The 20,305-nt window shown below is 42.5% G+C and overlaps 2 protein-coding genes across 2 annotated transcripts in view; one reads left to right on the forward strand and one right to left on the reverse strand.

The window, feature by feature from the left end:
- Positions 1-20,305, forward strand: part of ABCC6 (ATP binding cassette subfamily C member 6) — a 26,727-nt gene continuing 6,422 nt past the window's right edge. The window contains exons 1-23 of the mRNA XM_086760228.1: positions 1-149; positions 1,373-1,549; positions 1,901-2,026; positions 2,672-2,809; positions 3,875-4,000; positions 4,572-4,633; positions 5,432-5,560; positions 6,156-6,368; positions 7,170-7,347; positions 7,660-7,821; positions 9,398-9,490; positions 9,888-10,091; positions 10,712-10,858; positions 11,534-11,621; positions 11,895-11,964; positions 12,667-12,793; positions 13,276-13,452; positions 13,882-14,049; positions 15,538-15,721; positions 16,205-16,268; positions 16,785-16,905; positions 18,060-18,267; positions 19,331-19,641. Of these exons, the coding sequence (XP_086616354.1) occupies positions 96-149; positions 1,373-1,549; positions 1,901-2,026; positions 2,672-2,809; positions 3,875-4,000; positions 4,572-4,633; positions 5,432-5,560; positions 6,156-6,368; positions 7,170-7,347; positions 7,660-7,821; positions 9,398-9,490; positions 9,888-10,091; positions 10,712-10,858; positions 11,534-11,621; positions 11,895-11,964; positions 12,667-12,793; positions 13,276-13,452; positions 13,882-14,049; positions 15,538-15,721; positions 16,205-16,268; positions 16,785-16,905; positions 18,060-18,267; positions 19,331-19,641 (3,327 nt within the window). The 5' untranslated portion in view covers positions 1-95. The remainder of the gene's footprint in view (positions 150-1,372; positions 1,550-1,900; positions 2,027-2,671; positions 2,810-3,874; positions 4,001-4,571; positions 4,634-5,431; positions 5,561-6,155; positions 6,369-7,169; positions 7,348-7,659; positions 7,822-9,397; positions 9,491-9,887; positions 10,092-10,711; positions 10,859-11,533; positions 11,622-11,894; positions 11,965-12,666; positions 12,794-13,275; positions 13,453-13,881; positions 14,050-15,537; positions 15,722-16,204; positions 16,269-16,784; positions 16,906-18,059; positions 18,268-19,330; positions 19,642-20,305) is intronic.
- The window catches only part of LOC104486811 (ATP binding cassette subfamily C member 1 (ABCC1 blood group)), a 73,303-nt gene continuing 70,865 nt past the window's right edge, over positions 17,868-20,305 (reverse strand). Inside the window, exon 34 of the transcript XR_015260254.1 lies at positions 17,868-18,195. The gene's annotated coding sequence lies outside the window, so the exon portion shown is untranslated. The remainder of the gene's footprint in view (positions 18,196-20,305) is intronic.

The raw sequence follows: 20,305 nt of genomic DNA on the forward strand, positions 1-20,305 counted from the left end.
GAGCGGAGGGTCGGGGCCCGCAGGCGGCCCGCCCCCGCTGGCTACCGGTCCGGGACGCCCCGCCCGCCCCCTCCGCGGGCGGCTCGGCGGGCGCCATGGCTGCGGGCGGGGGGCTGTGCGGCTCCCGGGAGGGCTCCGCCGGGTTCTGGGTGAGTGAGCGAGCGCCGCGGCACCGTCCCGCTGCCGGGCCGTCCCCTCAGAGGCCCCGTCAGAGCCCGGCCTGGAGCCGGCAGCTCGCGGTGGAGGAGGCAGAGAGCGATGCCGGCCGCCAGCCCCGGCGGGCCGGGACAGCCGCTCCGCGGGACCGCACCAGCCGGGTACCCGCAGACCCCCCCAGCCGGGCGGCGGCTGCCGGAGCGGTGTTGGAGTCGGGCGGCCGGCGGGCTGTAAGCGGTGAAGGGCATTTCCGTCGGAGGTAGCAAAGTCCGACGGACTTTGCCTCGCAGGGACAAGTTTTCACCCAAACAGAGAACAGCCCGAGTCTTTACCCGGTGTCGGTAAACTTGGTGAGAGTTGCGTGGGAGCGTGCGGGCCAGCCGCGCTCCCGGGAGGACAGTGAAGTCAGTCAGTCCCTTCACTGTCTGCTGAGTGACCCGCTACAGAAATGCCTTTGAAAGGGCTGCAGTCCAGACCCACGTGGATTTCCATCCTCAAGGCTGATAAATTCCCGTGGTAATTTGTGAGCCGTTATCTGCTTCCTCTTTGCATCAAGCGATTCCTTTCCCCTAACCTTGCTGTGCACCATAGTCTCCACATAAAGGACTCAAACCGCTTCCACAAGCTGCTGAAGAAAAAATACCCTCCTCTGTTCACTAGTTCTGTATGTTTAGTAGTATTATGTTAGCAGATGAGATCCAACTATTTGTTCAGTAAAAATTACAAATGGATTGTCAATACAGCTGGGGAGGTGCAGCTGCAATATAGTTCATGTACCAGGGTACTTCTTTCCTCCCAATCTCCATTTCAGCGGTCATTCCTTACTACTCTGATGGTTCCCAAATGCCAATAATCTTTTTCATTCCCAAATTATTTTTTCTTATTCCACATTCACTAACTTGTATCTCCTCTCTTTTTCTGTCACTAGTTGTGATACATGACGTCCTTGCTTAAACCTTAAACTTTGCCAAACTTTTTTTTTTTATTTTCCTCTTTTCCATTCCCTCCAAAATGTTACTGCTGAGTCCTCCCTCCCCTCCTCACCTATGACACCTTAAGCCTCTCTGTTGCCAGATGTTTTTTACATTTGAAACCTTAAATCAAATTCCTCTAACATTCTAGTAGATCTCAGTTGTAGCATTAGCGACTTGCATTAGCTGGTGAAATTCTGCATACAGTAGCTTTACTGTTTCACTTTGTGTTGATTCTGTGGCAGGACTGGAACCAGACATGGTATACAAACACCCCGAGATTTACCCAGTGCTTTGAGAGTACAGTCATTGCTTGGATCCCTTGTGCGTATCTTTGGATCTGTTTTCCTTTCTACTACTTGTATCTTCGACATGAAAACAAAGGCTATATCAGGATGTCCCACATCTTCAAAACCAAAATGGTAAGGGTGGAGGATAGGGTTTGATCCTAACATTATCACAACTTTGATGCAGAACTTAATTATTCTAAATCATTAACTCTTTTCTGATGATCCCTCTCTATGTTTGCTTTGACATTTACTGACTCTGGTAAAGTCATGTCAATATAAATCAAGTGAAGTTTTAGGAAGAACTGTCATAAGTTCTCCCCTGTACTTCCATTCAGTTCCCCACTACTTCCCGTAACACTCTATCCCAAACCTGCTCTTCTACCTCTCCGGTCTTACTGCCCGGGCTGCTTGGAGCATCCAGTTCAGTAGATCATCCCGTCACCATTTCTGTCCATTCCAAGATGTTTGCTGTCTCTGCCCCAGGTCCTTGGATTCATCCTGGTAATACTGTGTTTTTCTAATGTCTTCTTCGTACTGTGGGAGATAAGCCAAGGAAACCCACGGGCTCCAGCATTCTTCATTAGCCCTGCTGTGGTGGGAATCACAATGGTAATTCTTCCTTTGTTTTGTCTGCATGTGGCCCAGCTTAGCCTTCCTGGGGTGGATCCTGTATTTCCCATGTTTCTCAGTATCTTTGAGCACAAAGCTGATGGGGAGTTGAAGGCTGGAGATGGCCTTTGTGAGTTCCTGCTGTGTGACGCAGCACAGGTTTGGAGTTGGGGCAGACCTGGGGCAGTTGGGTCTACTGCTACAGTACAGAGCCCTGTGGGGAGAGGAAACCTGCAAGAGCTGAGGTAGCAGTAGTGTTTGGAAAGAGGCCTCACAACAAGACAAGATCTAGTTTCTTATAACCATGGCAAGCAATTTAATATAGTTTAGAAATGGGATTTCTGTTCAACCTAAATGGCTATCCTTCCTTTCTGTCATTGCCTCTTCATAGCCTAGATCTTCCCAGCCTCCTAGCCCACCTGTAGTTTTATAGCTACCCTTTCTGGAGAGACATTCTTGAGTGCAAAATTGCACATAATGCTTTTCAGTTTTAGCCTTTTGGGAACAATACTGCAGCTCTGAACATATTGAAATGCGTGGGCCAGAAACTAACTGATTCTTCTCTATTGTATCCATTAATTTCATAATAATGTTTGGCATTCCATTACCCACTATTTATTTGGACAAATTTGTCCTTCCTTGCAGATCCTTGCCGTGTTCCTTACTCAAGCAGAAAGAATGATGGGCATCCAGTCCTCAGGGGTCCTGTTGATTTACTGGCTGCTCTCATTCATGGCTGCAGCTGTGATGTTTACTTCCAAAGTCCAACATGCCCTGGAAAGAGTAAGTGAAATCACATATCTTTAACATGCAGGGGTATGAAGTCTCTGAACAACAGGGCTCTCTTTGCCTCATTGATTGTGAGGTGCAGAACCAAATTCATCTCTTAAGACGTGCTGAGAAAAATGATTGATGACACTTTGTTATCTCCGTCCCTGTTATCCCTTTCAGTGTAGTCAGAGGGTGGTTTTCTGAGAGCTCAGCAGACTTAATGTATGAATAAAAGCAAAACGAACATAAATGCTGTCACTAAAAACTGGTCTTCTGCCAGATTTTGTATCAGCATAAATATGTTGATATATTATACATTTTTATTATTTGGGTATTTGTGGTGAACATGTTTTTGTGGAGGAGTGCTGGCTGGGTTTACACATTTGAGACTTATTAGTGGCCATTTTCCTCGGGTGAACAGTTGTACCTTTCCATCACAACAAAGACTAACCAAAAAATTATGTTCCCTGTGTGTTTAAGTAATAGGGCAAAACTATGCAGCCACTAAACAAGAGACAGTTGGGAATGTGCTTGTTCCTGCTGTGTTGGATGATACTCAGGCACCAGGACTCTTGTAGAAATAAAACTTTGCGAGTGCTTGCTGCAGTTTAAAAAATACTCAGGCTTTTTCCTTGTTTTTTGTTTCTCATTTAAAAAATTAATTAGAGAGCCCTTCCTGGAGCCCCTTAGACACACCATTTATAATAAAATCTGGAGGTGCTTTATTATATCAACAATTCATCCCCCTAGATGAGCAAGCAGCTTCTCTTCCTCAGAGCACCCAAAGTTCCCTGAATAATGATGCAACGTGGATGTCTGACTTGACTAGACTGCTATGAAGCCTCATGATAAAACCATCACTGTAAATAATAAATGTGTCCATTATTGAGCATTTTCTGATATTCCAGTTTCAGGAGGTATCTGTTTAAGTAGCCCTACATAACTACAGCTTAAATAAATGCACCTCATGCTTTGAATCAAGACTCAGGGCTTATGGCTGGTAGAACCTGAGAAGCTATCTCCACTGATTTCATGTGAAGGTTCTTACCTCATTCCCAACAGTATTCTGTTTCTTAGGGCTTCCTGGAAGACCGTTTCCACCATGTTACAACTTACATTTATGCTAGCCTTGTGCTAGGAGAACTTGTGTTATTCTGCTTAGTTGATCACCCTCCCTTCTTCTCTAAAGCTATCAACAATCCTGTAAGTATTACATAGCTTTTCATAATGCATTGCTTCACTGCTCAAACAGGAATTTAGATCTATGGGGATACACAGGAACATGAGTATCTGGGAGAAGTAAGATGCATCATTCTCTATAAAGGCAGATAGTTTTATAAGGTAACCAATAGAATTTGGGATGACAGTACTCTGTTTATGTCTATTTTGAAAAACTAAATACCTCTTTTACCCATACTCATGTTTCTTTTCATTGAAAGCAGTGGATAGGGCTCACATTGCTTCCACATGTTCTCCTGTGCAGCAGTACTCTATCAATCAGAGGTATGAGTATGGCAGAGATCTGTGCTTCAGAAAATAGAGGTCTTTGGATATGAAGAATGATATTCTTAGTTCCTCCATCTGAGACATTGTTCAAAATCTAATTCTCCAGCCTCCCAATCCCATTGATCCTCCACAATACATTTACATTGCAGGGTCAATGAATGGGGGCCTGTAACTTTTTGATTGCTTTTCCTGGGGAAGGGGGATTATGTTTATCTGACATATGCTCTTTTCTACCTATAAATATCACACATGTTTTTCCTCCCATCAGAATCAGTGTCCAGAAGCCAGCAGCTCTTTTCTTTTCAAAATCACATACTGGTGGTTATCTGGGTAAGAAAAAAAAAAACAACCAGAAAAAGACATGGTTTTGCTAGAATATCAGAAAAAAAAACAGCAGCATAAGAGAGGACGTAGGTGACAGCCAGTAGGAAATATCTCAGGCCCCAAGTTAGCTTATGCAGTGAGGATTTAAATTCTTTTTCTGGGGACCTGAGGTATTCTCACAAGATCAAATGATAAAAATTTAACTTATTTCTCTCAAAGTAGTACAAAACACACCTTTGTGATTCTAGATAATTCTCTTCCAACTATCCTTCCAGAGCCCTCCCAATCTTGAAATAGACCTCAGCAATCCCAAAAGATCACTGTACACCAACCACAGCCCTATCTGCCAGACCTTCCTGTAACACACGCTGGGCAAGGGGAAAACAGTGAATGAGGACATTGGCCCAGCCTGCTGCTTAGCATTTGGAAGTGAAAAGATTACATACCTTGAGCCTGATGTCCACTATGATAAGGCCTCATCTGTGTTTCACTGAGTCGTGAAGTTAAACTGAACTTTGTCCCTCACTGCCCAAGATGCAGCTGTCAATGTGGACTAGAAATTAGAGCTTACTTGCAAATCTTCATTATATTGACAGAAGACAGCGTAGGGATTTGAAGCAAAACTGCTGTTCCTGAACACTGATATTTATTCTGGGAAAGGATAGTCCTGAGTGGTGTTTTACATAAGTAAGTCCCTATGTGCTCACTGGAGCGCACTAACTGAAAACCCATCTGTTTTTAAAATGTTATATGCCCAACAAATCCTTCTGTGCTTACCTTAACAGCAGTCTGTGTGTTCTCCAGGCTTGTCTGGAAGGGCCATCACCAGTCCTTGGGGGTGGATGACTTGTGGCCAGTAAGGAAAGAGGACTCCTCTGAAGAAATTGTTGCCCGGGCTGAAAGAGAGTGGAAGAGGTGTCGTAGAACTCAGCAGTGAGTACTTGATTTACAGAGTGGGTCATGGACTCAGCTGGGCAGTTTCTGTCTTGCGTCTAGATGAAATAAGCAGATATGCTCACAGGCGCTGGTGTGCCATCTCAAAACAGGCTTTACTCCCTTCCATTCCCCACAGAGCGCTAGACAGACTGCTTCAGCACATGCTCAGGCTCTGAATACAAGCTCTGCTAGGTGCATCCTATCTGGACAAGAGAATGGTTGAAAGATTCAATCCCACTGAATTACTTGTCCATTAAACAACAAGAAGAAAAGGATAGCATAAATAACACGGTCCAAGTAACGCTCTGCTGTGAAAACTTGAGGGTCTTTACTCTTCAGTGGTTGAGGGCTCAGTGAGTGAGTTTATTTGTGCAAAATTGGATTTTAAGTATTGAAATCTGCTGGAAAAAGTTCCTTCCATTCCTGGAAGCGCGGAACTGTAATTTTTTTGTGAGAGGTATCATTTTTTTATGAGCATTTGTACTGGACATGGCATGAGACTCAGCATGAGATATTTAATGATTTTTTGAAAGCACAGGATTCCAAAGCTTTCTCCAGCTGTGGTTAGCTTTCTCATTGTTTCTTTCTTTAGAAAAAGGGAGTCTGCTACATTTAAAAAGGGTCGGAAGAGTGAAACTGGCATACCAGAAGCTGAAGAAACAGAGGTTCTACTGCAATCAGAGCACAGTCAGAGCAGGCCCTTACTGAAAGCACTTTGGAGCATGTTTGGAACTTATTTCCTTCTCAGCACTGTCTGCTTAGTTATCTGTGATGTCTTCTTGTTCTCTATCCCAAAGTTACTGAGGTATGTGCATATCTATAATGTATTTCTGTCACAGGTACAAGATTGCTGTGTGAGCTCACACAGAGATGTGTGTGCCAGCACCCGCAGAGGTGGACACACAAACACTGATCTTTTGAAGTCTCCAGTTGCTGATGAAAAGAGCTCGATTACCATTTGCGCTATGCCCACAGTCAACTCAGTGGGAGAAAAAAACAAACCCCTGTGTAAAGCTGTGCACACTTTCTCCACTGCCGTATTCCAACAGTGGAAAGAACAGGCTGCACTAAGCCTTTTGACAACTTTGCTAGATAGAAGTGAGTCATTTGGTGGTTCTGCATTTACGCAGGCTGTCAGCTGCTTGCTGTAGTCTTAAGGTTCCATGTTCTCCAACTAAAGAGCATAGCTGTGCATCCTACACATCTCAAATAGCTTCTTTAGTCAGTTGACATAATGCTTTGTGGATTGTGTTAGTACAACACAAACCTGCATTACAGTATATTTTCAAGGGCCAAAATCACTTCTTAGTCATTAAGAGAAGTTCTGGAAATGTCAATTAAGAAGCCATCCTTAACACTGAAAATGAGGTCTCCCCTGAGAAGATGCAGAGATCAGAGATTGCTTCAAAACCAAGAGTGGCTAAATGTCAAAAATGAGGATTATAAGGCATGAGATACTTAATAGTGTTTCCAATTCTTCTGCTGTTTTGCTGATCATCAGACAGAGAGAATACAGAAAAAAATCTGTTATATTTCTGCATTTTTGTGTGTTTGACATGTCATCAGTTCTACATGGATTCATCAGCATTTTGCTCCTGTCTTGCAGCCTTTTCCTGGAGTTCATTGAGGATCAAGAAGCACCTAGCTGGCATGGTTATTTTTATGCCTTCACTATGTTCCTGTTGGCTTGTCTGCAGACTCTGTTTGAGCAACGATACATGTACATGTGTCTTGTTCTGGGGTTGAGACTGAAAACTGCAGTAACAGGACTTGTGTACAGGAAGGTGGGTCTGTAGCTTCCTTTTCAGCTTCATTTTTTTTTCTAGGCTCTGAAGGAAAAGCCAAGAAAAAGAAAGAGGAAAAAGCAACATAAACTTTCTTATGCTGTAGATTATGGTTGGGAAAAGGAGTAATTTTTTCATCTTAAAGTAAAGTCGCATATTCTAGGCAACAGTGTTTTCAGTACCTTGGATTTGACATTTTTCTCCATCTCTTTTTTTTTTTTTTCTTTCTTTATAAGGAAAAGAAAGTTGTTTGATTTTTGGACCAAAGCTACTGTTTGATGATGCCTTTTCTTTCTTCTCTACCCTGTCTAGATCCTAGTTATGTCAAATGCATCAAGGAAAGCAGCAGCAGTGGGTGAAATTGTTAATCTCGTATCTGTTGATGTCCAAAAGCTAATGGATCTGATTATTTATTTTAATGGGACCTGGCTTGCTCCTATTCGGATTATCATCTGCTTTGTCTTCTTGTGGCAGGTAAAATATGACAACAACACTTATCAATCCTTTTCTATTTTAGGTATCAAAGGAAAAAAAAAGTTTTCAAAATTCTGCTTAGAGTTTTGCTGGTCTGAATAACCTGAAATTGCCATATTTTTCTTAGCTCTGTAGCATGGTGGATTTACTTTCTTTTTTAGAAGACTGGTATAGAATTCTTACCTGATCCTTGATCTTCTCACCTGTGTATTCAGCATTCAGTCTCTTTTAGGGAAAAGACTGTGAGTATGGTTATTCTGAGCTGACTGACAAACATCTGCCTCAGATTTTCATATGTCACCTCCCTTTTCAACCAAAATGTCGTGGCCTAGTGCAGGCTGAGGGTCCAGTTCCAGCTCCTCAGCATGGTTACAGAACGTAAAGGGGAATGGTCTGAAACAGCAACCTCACGTACTTCATCCTGAAGCCTGATTACCACAAGATCAGTGAAACAGTTTGAACCAAAGTTCTATGATGTTCAAAAAGAATATTAGATACATTGAATTTCCCAGGTATCAAGGAGTTTAGCAAGGAGAGAGCAAAACTTGAATTAGAAATAAAGGATTATAATCGAAAAGATCCCTTTTTCACCCCCTAATTCAATGAATGGTATTTCTCAGCAGGATGAAGCCCCACTTCTTAGTCCCCGTTTTTGGCAGCACACCAAATGGAAGTATGAGCACTATAGAGACAGTTGATTCCCAGGAGCTTTCCAGAGGCCTTTGAGCCCTTCTTTGCTAACCAAGATGGACTGTGCCTCACGCCTGGCAGGATGCTATGACCTTGGAAAATCAGTATCCATTGTACAGACTGTTGAAAAATCTTCATCCCTTTCTAGTGATGCTGACAAGCTGAATACGGTTTCATGTAGTTGGAGCATAATTAATACTTTGTTTGCTGGTGTTCTTAGGCCATTTGTGTAGAGAATACTTTTATCTCTCAGTGTATACCAGCACTCACATCTCCAGCAAACACAAGCCACCTGTAGAGAGATGTAGCTAAACCATGAGAAACAAACTCTCTATTTCGATACACAAATCATTATGGACCCTGGTATCCAAGGGCTGTCCCAAGAGCATGTGGCACATTATAATGCTACCATTTCATCTCACTAGTTGGTGTAAATTCAGAGAAGCTGGGTTATTTGTGCTGCAAGAATAGTTTGTTAAAGGTTTGGGTTTTTTTTTTAAACAAAACCTGGTTTTGTTTCGGTCACTTACTTACGCCAGCCACAAGATGTCCTCCTTAACACATCCAAGAACAGATGGGCAGAAACAGAAATGACTTGAATTGCCAGCGTGCTTCTGGATAGCCTAGAGCACGAATCTAGTTCCTAAAAGGGAAGCAAATAAATTCAGCAGAGCATGATGACAGGAGTTACCCTGCCTGGAGAATTAACAATCCACAGTGCTAGGGAGCACAATTCCCAGGAAAGGCAAAGGCAAGATTCGAGTGAAGCCTTATCCATGAGGGATGTTAGGCGTAAGTTCAAATAAGAGGGAAGGTGAGCGAGGGGAAAACAGTCACATCTAGTATTCACCATAAATTCTTCCTCTTTCCTTTTCTCTCTTGGCAGCTTCTTGGGCCATCTGCCTTGACTTCAGTTGCTGTATTCCTCTTTCTTTTGCCTCTGAATTTTGTGATCACCAAGAAGAGGAGTCAGTTCCAGGTACATTTTGCTTCATAAAAATGAAGTGGTTTACTGACTTGAATTATGCTAGGAGACTACTTCAAAATCTAAGTTAAAGGCATGGGGCAGGGGGCAGGAAGGAGGATTCAAAGCCTGCAAAGTTTCTTGAAGTTTAGAGTAAGCTCTTGCACGTCTTTTATCTTGTTTGCCCACTTCTTCTGTGGTTTTTGTGTATTGCCAGTAAAAATAAAGCTCTGAAGATGAAAAGGAAAATATTTCCCAGCCTGGAAGATTCATAAGCAATAGCGTATACACAGCTCAACTGCAGGGAAATTTATTCAGAATTCCTAGGCAGGATCAAGGTGGTTTTTCTCAGAATAAATTCACCATTAAATATTTAACCTATTAAATTATAAAACTCAAACATCTATTACAGGAGACCCAGATGAAACATAAAGATGAGCGGGCCAAACTCACCAATGCCATTCTCAGCGATATTAAAGTAATCAAACTGTATGGCTGGGAGAAAACCTTCATGGAGAAAGTGCTTGGTATCCGGAAACAAGAACTTCAGGCCCTAAAAAGATCTCAGATTCTCTTCTCAGCATCTCTAGCTTCATTCCATTCATCAACTTTCCTGGTGAGTGGTTCACCTCCCTACATAAAACAGGTGTTATTACTTCCATTTCTCTTTGTACTCCTGTCTGGACAGATTTTTCCTATGGGACTGTGAAAGATAATGTCTGCCCACAGGAGTTGGTGATCTCAAAGGAGTTGCTGAGCCCCAGTGGAATCAGTTGCACAGACATTTACACTGTCCTAATGGTTCCATGGACAAGTCACCTGGTCTGGCAATGTGATCCAGGCAGACTGAGCCTGCTTTGCAAGAACCACCCAGAGACCTCCAGCTAGATGGAGTTCATGGCACAGTCAAGCAGCTGCACAAGTGACTTTTGCACTTGCTGCTGTAGCTCAGCTATATGTGCTTTCAATGGGAAATGGCTGTGCTTTCACCTTGCTGTGGCTGCAGCACCAAAACTTCCTTAAAAGAGGAAAAAACGTAAAATGATCAGACTTGGCTTTGTCACCAACATGCCAGACCTTTGCCTGTGGTATTTCAGGACGAATACCATGTATATGGGTGTTGGCTTGAATTTAACTAAATGGGTTCCAGAGTCTTTAGCAGGGGGCCTGTCACTCTTAAACCATTCTCTTCCCTGTCTGAAGCTAATGGTTTGCTTTTCCTCTGCTCCCTTTCAGATTGCATTTGTCATGTTTGCTGCCTACACACTGGTGGATAGCACACATGTCCTGGATGCTCAGAAGGCCTTTGTATCTTTAACGCTGATCAACATTCTCAACACTGCGCACTCCTTCCTGCCGTTCTCCATAAACGCTGCTGTCCAGGTTCATTTCAGGCTATGTTCCTTTTCCTTGGCCATAAGTGGTTTTTAATATATCACCATTAACAGGTAAAGGTAGGGATTTCCTAGGGCTTTGAACATCAGGGCTAGCTATTTAATTGCTATTGTGAAACAGTCAAGTGCAAGACTCACAGCTAAATGTACTTTGTAGTGTTATTCTTCAGAAAGGCTCCATATATTCACAAAATAGTCACCAAGAACAACTTTTAAGTCTTTTGGGGCCAATGACAAGCACCATTAGATCTCAGAAGTGCTTCCAGTTCTGTTTTTAATCCCAGAAATCAGAATAGATGGAGCAAAATCTCCATGGGAGATCAGTGGAAACCTTGCTAGCCCAGGCCAGAGAGAAAAGCAAGTAATTGTCCAGTAAGAAACTGGGAAATTGCACTTGCCTCTTGCACCCTAAGAAGACTATCACAACTTTGCATGTACAGAAGCAATCACTGGAAAGATTTTAGGATGAATTGGAGAAAAAAGTACCAATTTCACTGTGTGAAGAGAAGAGAAAACACAGGAAGGAATATATATTTTTTGCTAAGCTAAGTGGAAATAAAGACAGTTAACATAAGGAAGTGGGTCTTCGAGTTGAGTCTTCACTTTGGGTTTTAGCTCTGTTTCTGGACTAAATCTTATTATTTTGTGTACTTCTTCATTTCAGGCCAAAGTTTCTTTAAAGCGCTTAGCAGCTTTTCTGAACCTTGAAGAACTGAATCCTGAGAGCTCAAGCAGAAGCACTTCTGACTGTGGTGAGCTTTTGTGTTAGCATTGTTGTCTTATAAGAGGAGTAGCTTCCACTGTTCAGCTTCCACTCTGAGAGTGCTTGCCATAGTCAAGAGAGAAAAATGTTTGCCCCTTACTATCACTTTATCTCTCAGGCTTATTTATTTCTGGTAATTAACCCTTTGTTTTCATACCCAAGACTCATTTTATGTACTATAAATGCACACTAAAACATAAATAAGGATGTTTCTGTACCTGCCTTTGAATTTACAAGTGTTCTCTTTCTCCTCATATTTTAGTACAGGCAAGTATCACCATAAGAAATGGAACTTTTTGCTGGAGCAAAGAAACCTCTCCTTGTCTTAGAAGGTAAAGACTTACCCTTAGTTATCTCAATTCTGTAGGTCACAGTGGATGCTGAATTAACTTATTCCTCAGGGCCTAAGTCAAATCCGTGTGGAATATGTAGAGGCTTCTGAGCTTGCTTCATATTTAACATTGAATTCTGAAAATTGTGAAGTCAAACAAAATGTAATCTTGCTTTTATGCTTCGGAGCGCATAAATGGGAAGGTGTCTGTACCTGCCTTAATATACGGAGACTGCTTTCTTTACATAATTTTCTTGTACAAATATGAAATTACAGTAATTTAACTTAAAAAACTGGAATTGATGGTATGCAGATATGATATATGACATCACTACATGCTTATTTTAAAAGGTACTGCAGTTTCAGATAAGAAACAGTGTCTTGAAGTTCTGATGTTCAGGAAAGTTTTATATCCAGTGCTTCGGGCTAACCTATCTCCGGAGTGGGGATTTGGGTTTGAAACTCAGACGGGGATGTGGGTGAAGACTTTCTCGTTGGAGGCGTCTCTGAAGGGATGACTCCTGTTCTGCTGCAGAAAGTCAGCATGATGGGACGAGTAACTGTGCAACTAAGGCCTCAAGTATGAAATTAGAGGATTTAGTTGTACATTTTTATTGCCACAAGACGATACCAAGAATTTTGGTCATTTTCTTTTTAGATAGTGTATCTAAAAGGTAGTATGAGACTAATCTTTTCTCTATAGGATAGATCTTACGGTTCCCCAAGGCTCCTTGCTTGCTGTCATTGGCCAGGTGGGTTCTGGAAAATCCTCCTTGCTGTCAGCGTTACTTGGTGAGCTGGAGAAGACAGATGGCTGCATGACCATGAAGGTAAATTTTCCCCTGAGCATTTGCTTCTAATTAGGCTGTCTTCAGGAACAGTAAGATCTTAACCAAGGCATCAGGTACTTGATGAAAACCTATTTAGTGCTGAATTTCAACAAAGGCTGTATGTAGCAGCCTGCATTTAATTACCTGAAGGTGCTTAAGACCTCTCGGATGAGCCTGGCCCTTGGGAATGGGAACTGAAACAGGACTTGAAAGATCCAGTTCCATTTCCCACTCTGATAATGAGCTGAAGTGGTATCCTAGTAAATCACATCATGTACCTGCACCTATGTTTCCTCCTCTGTAAGAGAATGAGAGTGCAGGCTCATATTTTGGAAAGCCCTCTGAGACCTGTCAATGGTGGTGATCGTTCCAGATTTCTGTAAATCTAATTGGGAGAGTTTTTCTTTAAAGACATGTTCCCAATGTCCGGTTTAGCTTATGAAAGAGAGATTGATAACATTCTTCCACTTCCATTTTTATAGGACACCGCAGCTTATGTCCCCCAGCAAGCTTGGATACAAAATGCTTCAGTGGAAGACAATATTCTCTTTGGGAAAGAGATGGATGAAACATGGTTCAATAGAGTGATAGCTGCTTGTGCACTGCAACCTGATTTGGAGAGCTTCCCTGCAGGGCAGAAGAGCGAAATAGGAGAGAAGGTACTGTCTTAGGTTTGTATTTTGGCCAACTTTTCCATGAGTAGCTAAACTTTGGGTGTCCTGCTTAAAACACCTATGAAATGACTAAACTTGCAGGAGGCAGGTGCTCAGTAATTTCTAAAAAATTGGGCCATGATTTAACGGAGTCTGAAGCCCATCTCCTGACAGTTAACCTAACCAGAGATGCTTAAGACAAAATCAACAAATCCAGGTCATTCTTGGGTCCTCTTTTGCAGGAGAGTGGAGTTGCTCAAGAGAATCTGCTTCTGCATCTCAAGAGCCCTATTTTGGGGGCAGGGGGAGGAGGGAGAGGGGAGAGGAACTCTGGTTTAAAAATAAGGAGGTCCTGAAACCTCAGTGTAAGATGGAGCCAACAGTTGGAAAATATGCTGTAGCTTTGGAACAAACAGTGTCAATACATTTTTACAGGGAATAAATATATCTGGAGGACAGAAGCAAAGAGTGAGCCTTGCTCGTGCCGTGTACCAGAAGGCTTCGATTTATCTACTAGATGACCCCCTCTCAGCTGTTGATGCCCATGTTGGACAGCACATTTTTGAACATGTTCTTGGACCCAACGGCTTACTGAAGGACAAGGTGCGTTATAAATCCTGAACTGCAAAAGACTGCAAAATATATCTAATTACAGGGCCCCTAAAACATTTCCAGTAAGGTGGGTTACTCACTTTATGAAAGGCTCACAAATTCTTTTTTGCTAATGGCAGCAGGTACTACCGTTGACAACTCTGGAAGTGAAATGGGCAATCTCTGCAGTCGACACAGCACATGGAAGTCCTGCAGTCAATCTCATCTAGGAGAAGGAAAACTTAAAGACAGTCTTTCAGGAGAACCTAACTTTTATCTTCATGCAAACCACATACCTAGTTCCAGCCTTACTTCTACAGCAAGTCTGTAGTTTTTTTGTCTTACATCATTATCCTTCTCCCTTTTTGAGCTTTACTTCTAGTACAGTTAGGAAGAGCTCTCTGATCTTTTCCAGCTCATTGTATCTTATTATAATGTCTAATCCCATCACTTTGAATAATGCAGTGGCGCCTTTACTGTTCTCATCACCCGCACGTTCATTACTTAAACTTAAAATCCATCTTAAACACTTCTTTTCCATTCTTTTTTTTTGCACTGGTTGTGTTATTTCTCTGCTGTCAAGCAGTCTGGATAATAAATGTGGTTACATGAGAAGGGATGTTAGGGAAGATTTATTTGTTGCATGGTATAAATTGCCTACAAATACTTCATTCAGCTTCACACTGTGAAAGAAAATAGGTAATTTCTTTCATTAGAAATTCCAATTAAAACAGACGTGTCTGATTACAGATACCTTTCTCTTCATGTGTAGGTTAGTTGCAAGTATCAGAATGTAATTATTGTACTGAAACATAGAAAGACTGGCAAAGAAAGAAGGTATCAGACTTAAGCAGTACTCAAAGGGCTTGATTGTGTATTAGAAATATATAACATGCCAACTTGTTATGTAGGGAAAAAATACTTTTTCTAACATCTTTTCCTATGTGTAATTACCTGTGCAAATATGCTCAGAAGTTTAAATGAGAAGGAGCTGCACTCTAACTCCATGCAGGTTGATTAAATCATCAGGCACAAATTTCATTCTGAAATAGGGATATGAGTGACAACAAATGCGTCATGCTCTTCAATTAACACCATTCTACTTAAGCTTCAGCTTGATGGGAATCAACAACATGGAACTGGTCAGTGAGCCAAGCAAAAGGTCCTCCTGCACACACACACACACACAGAGTGCTGGCCTGGGACTTCAAGCTTCCATTCCCATTCTCTTTCATGGTGTGCACGACACAAAGCAAGTTGCTTCACCCCTCTGCTCCCGAGTTCTGCACTTTCAAAATGGACAGAAAGCTGTGCTGCAAACATAGACTTCATCAAAGAGACAGAAGTGATAGGAATAAATAACAAAAATATCTCCACATTAGTAAAAATCATAGCTCAGACTGAGTACATGTCTGTCTTCAGAAGACAGCTGACTGCAACAGCTTGAGCGAGCAGGGGAACACCAGAACAGTTGTAACTGTTCCCTCTTTATTCCAACAGACTCGCGTGCTGGTGACTCACGCAATCAACATTTTGCCTCAAGTGGACAACATTGTTTTGCTGGTGGATGGAACAATCTCTGAGGTTGGTTCCTACCAAGAACTTCTACAGAGAAATGGGGCCTTTGCAGAATTTCTTCATTCACACATGACTGCAGAAGAGAAGGCAGGCACTGTTTTTCCAGGTAACTCAAATGAGTTGGAATCATTCTTCCTAGGTCTGTCAGTCAACATTTTCCTTTAATGTTATACTTAACATTAAAGAACTGGGGGAGGGGTATCTGCTGCTGTTCACAGTTGGGAAGAGGGAAAAGAGAATAAAACTGGAAAAGCCAGTCTTACATTTGTTCTATTATGGACATTTAAAGCAGAGCAAATCACAGTAAGCTGTTGCTTTGTGGAGGGGGAAATATGCCCATCAAATTAGCTGACTCATCACCTCAAAATTGGTTCTTGAATAAAGAGTTCCATCTTACTAGACAACAATCATGCAGTAAACAGAATTACCCCCAAATGTGTTATTCTTCAAGCCTCACCTTAATATTTCTAGCCTTAAAAATTCTTTGTAATTAATCTTTCCTCTGTATTACCAGTCTCTCAAAGGCTATACAGGACAAAAATGGGATTCTAAAGCATTTGGGAAAAAAAAAAATGCATTTATTTCACAGCTGTAGGAGACACTAAAGGCACCATCACCTCTAGAAATGGTCCATCACAGGAGAAGCTCCTTAGGTAAGCTTAAAGCCATCTCAGACACTGAAGAACTTGCTCCGGAAGCCCATACAATCCTACATGGAGGTTCTTAATGAGTATAATACAGGTTCGGGATTAATCTGTAAATTAACAATAAGAGCAAACAAGCAAAACTCAAGAATAGGTAAGAAAGTGCTCTTGAGTGTGGATGTTGACTAACATTTTCTCCGTATTTCACAAGAAGCCAGAACTTGTTCCAGAGCTGACGTACAAGGCATGTTGATACATTTGCTTGCTGTTCACTTCCCAGTGGGGCTGACTCATTTCAAACCAGCCACAGCTAGTGAAGGCTTAAAGCCTCTGTTTGTTAACAGCTTGGCAGAGCCCAGGACCTGTGATAAATATGGACCATGGCTGGGGTCACTCTGGAGGACCCTGAAAACTGCAGCTCTCAAAACAGACATGAATACAGGGGTGGATGGGTAAGGATGTCCAGCTTTAAAATACTCGTTGCCTTGGCTAAAAATTGAAAGGATTTTTGTTTTCTTTATAAAGTGTCAATTCAGTCAAATCTTCTGCTATGGGACGGGAGACTACTCCTGTAAGTCAAGACTGTACCACTGCTCCAGCCACTGAAGGAAGATTAACCAAGGAAGAGAAAACTCAGCACGGCAGGGTAAGCACAGCATCTTCCTATGAAGGACACTTACCGTGGGTTTATTACTGACGCACTCACGTCAGGCAGCTCAGCTTAAGTTAAACCAGTGCAACTCCAGGGACGTCAGCTGGGCTGTACAAGGTTGCCCTACAATTGAGACAAAGTAATTTCAGCACTATTTTCCGTAGTGCCTGTGCAAACTGTTATCTCCCCGGATGCCCCAGTCGAAGCACGGGTTCCAAAACAGGAATAATGCACACACATTGCAGGGAGCACAGTGTGGAAAGGGGGTGGGGGGAATGTTACCACCACTTGAGGAGAGAAAGCCTGATTCAAAAGTTGACCTGAAGGGGGAAAGTGCACTGAGACAGTCAGGGTGAGGTGGTGGTAAGGGGCAGAAGAGGACAGGTTACAAGAGACTGGTAATCTTTGGTCTGTCCACAAACTCTTGAGGCTGGTGGGAAGAGACAAAAAGGCACATCACTGCTCTCATGTTGCCCAAGGGAAACACCTCAAAAGGCAGAGGCAAGAACGGTATGGCAAAGGAAAGAAGCAGATGTGGGATTCCAGCTAGGAGGAGTCCGGCATGGACGAGATGTGTATTTAGGACACATTGTAGCAGCAGTAAAACCTGAGGAGGAAACAAATAGGCTGAGGCTACACACTAGTAACTGAGAAGAGATGAGAGTAAGAGGTTGGACACCCCAAAGGCGGCAGCTCTGCCCCTAGGGAAGCACAATTATTAGCCAGACTAGGATCTCCTCATCTCATCTGTAACTGCTGATCAGCAGTTACTCACACGCAGTCCGTGGGAGACGTGATAGTTCTCACTCACACCAACAACAAATGAAAAGCACTGCCCAGCGTAAGGAAAGCCTCACGTGCATTCCAGCAGTAACACAAGCCTATTGCAATAACATTACTGTTGATGCCTACTGCATCAACATCAGTTGATAATAATCACTCATTAACACCATGGATTTATTTAAGTATGGCTTCATTATTCATGAGGAAAACAAGAAAATAATTAACATGGTTGCTATGGCCCGTGACATATAACCAAGTAGATATGCCATAATAAATCATTCCTTGTTTCTGAGCTGCTTTTCCCTGCTAAGAAGCTTGATCCTCCTGTCCTCTCCTCTTGTTTTTCCCTAATTGTTTCACTCTAGGTTAATACTTCAACTTATGCAGCCTACCTGAAGGCAACAGGCATACCACTGTGTGTGTACATCATTCTGTTGTTCGCGTGTCAGCAAGCTGTGTCATTTTCTCGTGGTTATTGGCTCAGCATGTGGACAGATGACCCTGTGCACAACGGGACACAACAGCACACAGAGCTGAGAGTTGGAGTCTTTGGTGCACTAGGAGCCATTCAAGGTACATTTAACTTGCTCACCTAATCCTCTGTATTTCCTTCTCCCTTTCCCATATCCAGGATGTTTTCTCAGAATATAAACAAGTGCATCCATGGGCTCTTAGCCTCCTGGGCTTTTGGCACCAGCCCTAAAGGTTTGGCGTGGGACCTAAAACTACAGGTTCTGATGCACAGAGAGCATTTCTAAGGTATCTGAACCACATTTCCAGTGTTACTGCCTGAAATTCTACTTCATGGTATGCTAGAAGTGTTCTCCTGTGCCTTTCAAAAGACCGTGATGAATAGTGTCTTCCTCTATGTTTCCTGCTGGAACTAAATGACCTGAGCCCCTAAAAACATTCAGCAATGAAGAACTACAACATCCTTATTTTTCTGTCCTGCCCCCTCGTATCAAATATCTTCTGCATTTCTTTCTTCACTTATCCCTTTCCATTCCTCCAATATAAATGAATCATATCAAAGTGCAAGCAGTGGCTCTTCTCCATGCTGAATTAAACTGAGACCTTGGTTTAGGTCTTCTGAGGTAAAAAGATAAAAAGAGGAAGTTGTGGAATTCTACAGTTCTTTAAGTCTTTCTCTTCAAAAACAGCCACAATTTTTTGGTCACTCAAAAAAAAAAAATTCACTTGTTTTAGGATATGAATCAAATCTGGAAAAATCTCAGCCCAAGTGACAAAAGATTGAGAAAGCTTTGAACAAGTGGGAAGGGTTGGGTACCCTTCTCTGCTAACAATGAATATGGAAGCAGGAAACCTAAGACTTTGAGTAATTCAGAATAATTCCAGCCAAGCTCATTTTGTGAAGAATAAATAATTTGTCCTGTGTGTTTAAGTTGCTGAATCCATGGCCCTCATTAAGCTTGCTTAGGTGGTCTTCACCCCTCTACAGAAAGGGTAGCTTACCCTGCAGCTCTGAGGCTTGGCTTAATGGCTGCCAAAGAGAAAGTCAGCTCCTTTCACTAGCATAGCATTCGCAGTACTAAGTGAAAATCATGATCTCACAAAGGGGAGCTCCAAAGTGAGTTTGTTCAGGCCTAGTAATAATTATTATTTTTTAATATTACAGCCCTCGGCAGATTTGCCTCCATGGCAGCAGTCCTTCTAGGTGGCGTGTTAGCATCGCACAAGCTGTTTCTGCAGTTGCTGAGGAACGTTGCTAGATCCCCAATGGTCTTCTTTGAGCAAACACCCATTGGAAACTTGCTGAACCGCTTCTCCAGAGAAATGGATGCTATTGATTCTGTCATTCCTGACAAGCTGAAGTCCTTGCTGGGATTCTTGTTCAACTTGCTGGAGATCTACCTTGTGATTATAGTGGCTACACCAAAGGCAGCAATGGCCATAGTGCCCCTGACCGTTCTTTATGCTGTATTCCAGGTAGGAACTCATAGGGTTACACAGACAGGAGAGGCTGAAGCAGCTGTGTCCCTGCAGAAAGCCTCCTACCATTTCCTAGGAACAGAGACATGCAGAGACGAGTTTCATCATCTCAAATTGCATCTGAACAAGAGTAATGTCAGTGACTCTTCCCTGATCACCTCAGCCTTCCAAAGCATCCCACAGAGACCTCGCAAATAGGCTTGTGCTTTTCTGATATCCAGATCAAATCCCACCTAGAGTTATGTTCCCTCTCTCCATTACTGTAAATGAAATCATATTAAGACCAAAAGCATTTTTCCTTTCCTCCAGAATTCCTCCACTGCTTTTTAATATATCCATGTATGCCATGCAGCTCTCCCCCTGGGCTCTGAAACCTCAAATGCTTTGCTAGCTAAGACTGAACATGAGGGAAGGGCAAATAAGGGTGCAAGGATGCCTCTGTTCTCCATCAAGCAAAGGGCTGGTCTACAGGAGAAAATACGCGTGAGTTCAGAGGCTTTGCAAGTTCAGAGTACCCTGGCTTCTTCACATTAACTAACCATGGGCTTCTTCTTAATAAAGATAGGACATAACACAAGGAAATGCTAACTCACCTTTTCAGGACACCTCCTACCTGCATATTAGGTTTTATAACACTTAGGATAGTACCTACTATTGCACT

Source organism: Chlamydotis macqueenii, chromosome 15, assembly GCF_036417535.1.
Source record: "Chlamydotis macqueenii isolate bChlMac1 chromosome 15, bChlMac1.mat, whole genome shotgun sequence".
NCBI lineage: Eukaryota > Metazoa > Chordata > Aves > Otidiformes > Otididae > Chlamydotis > Chlamydotis macqueenii.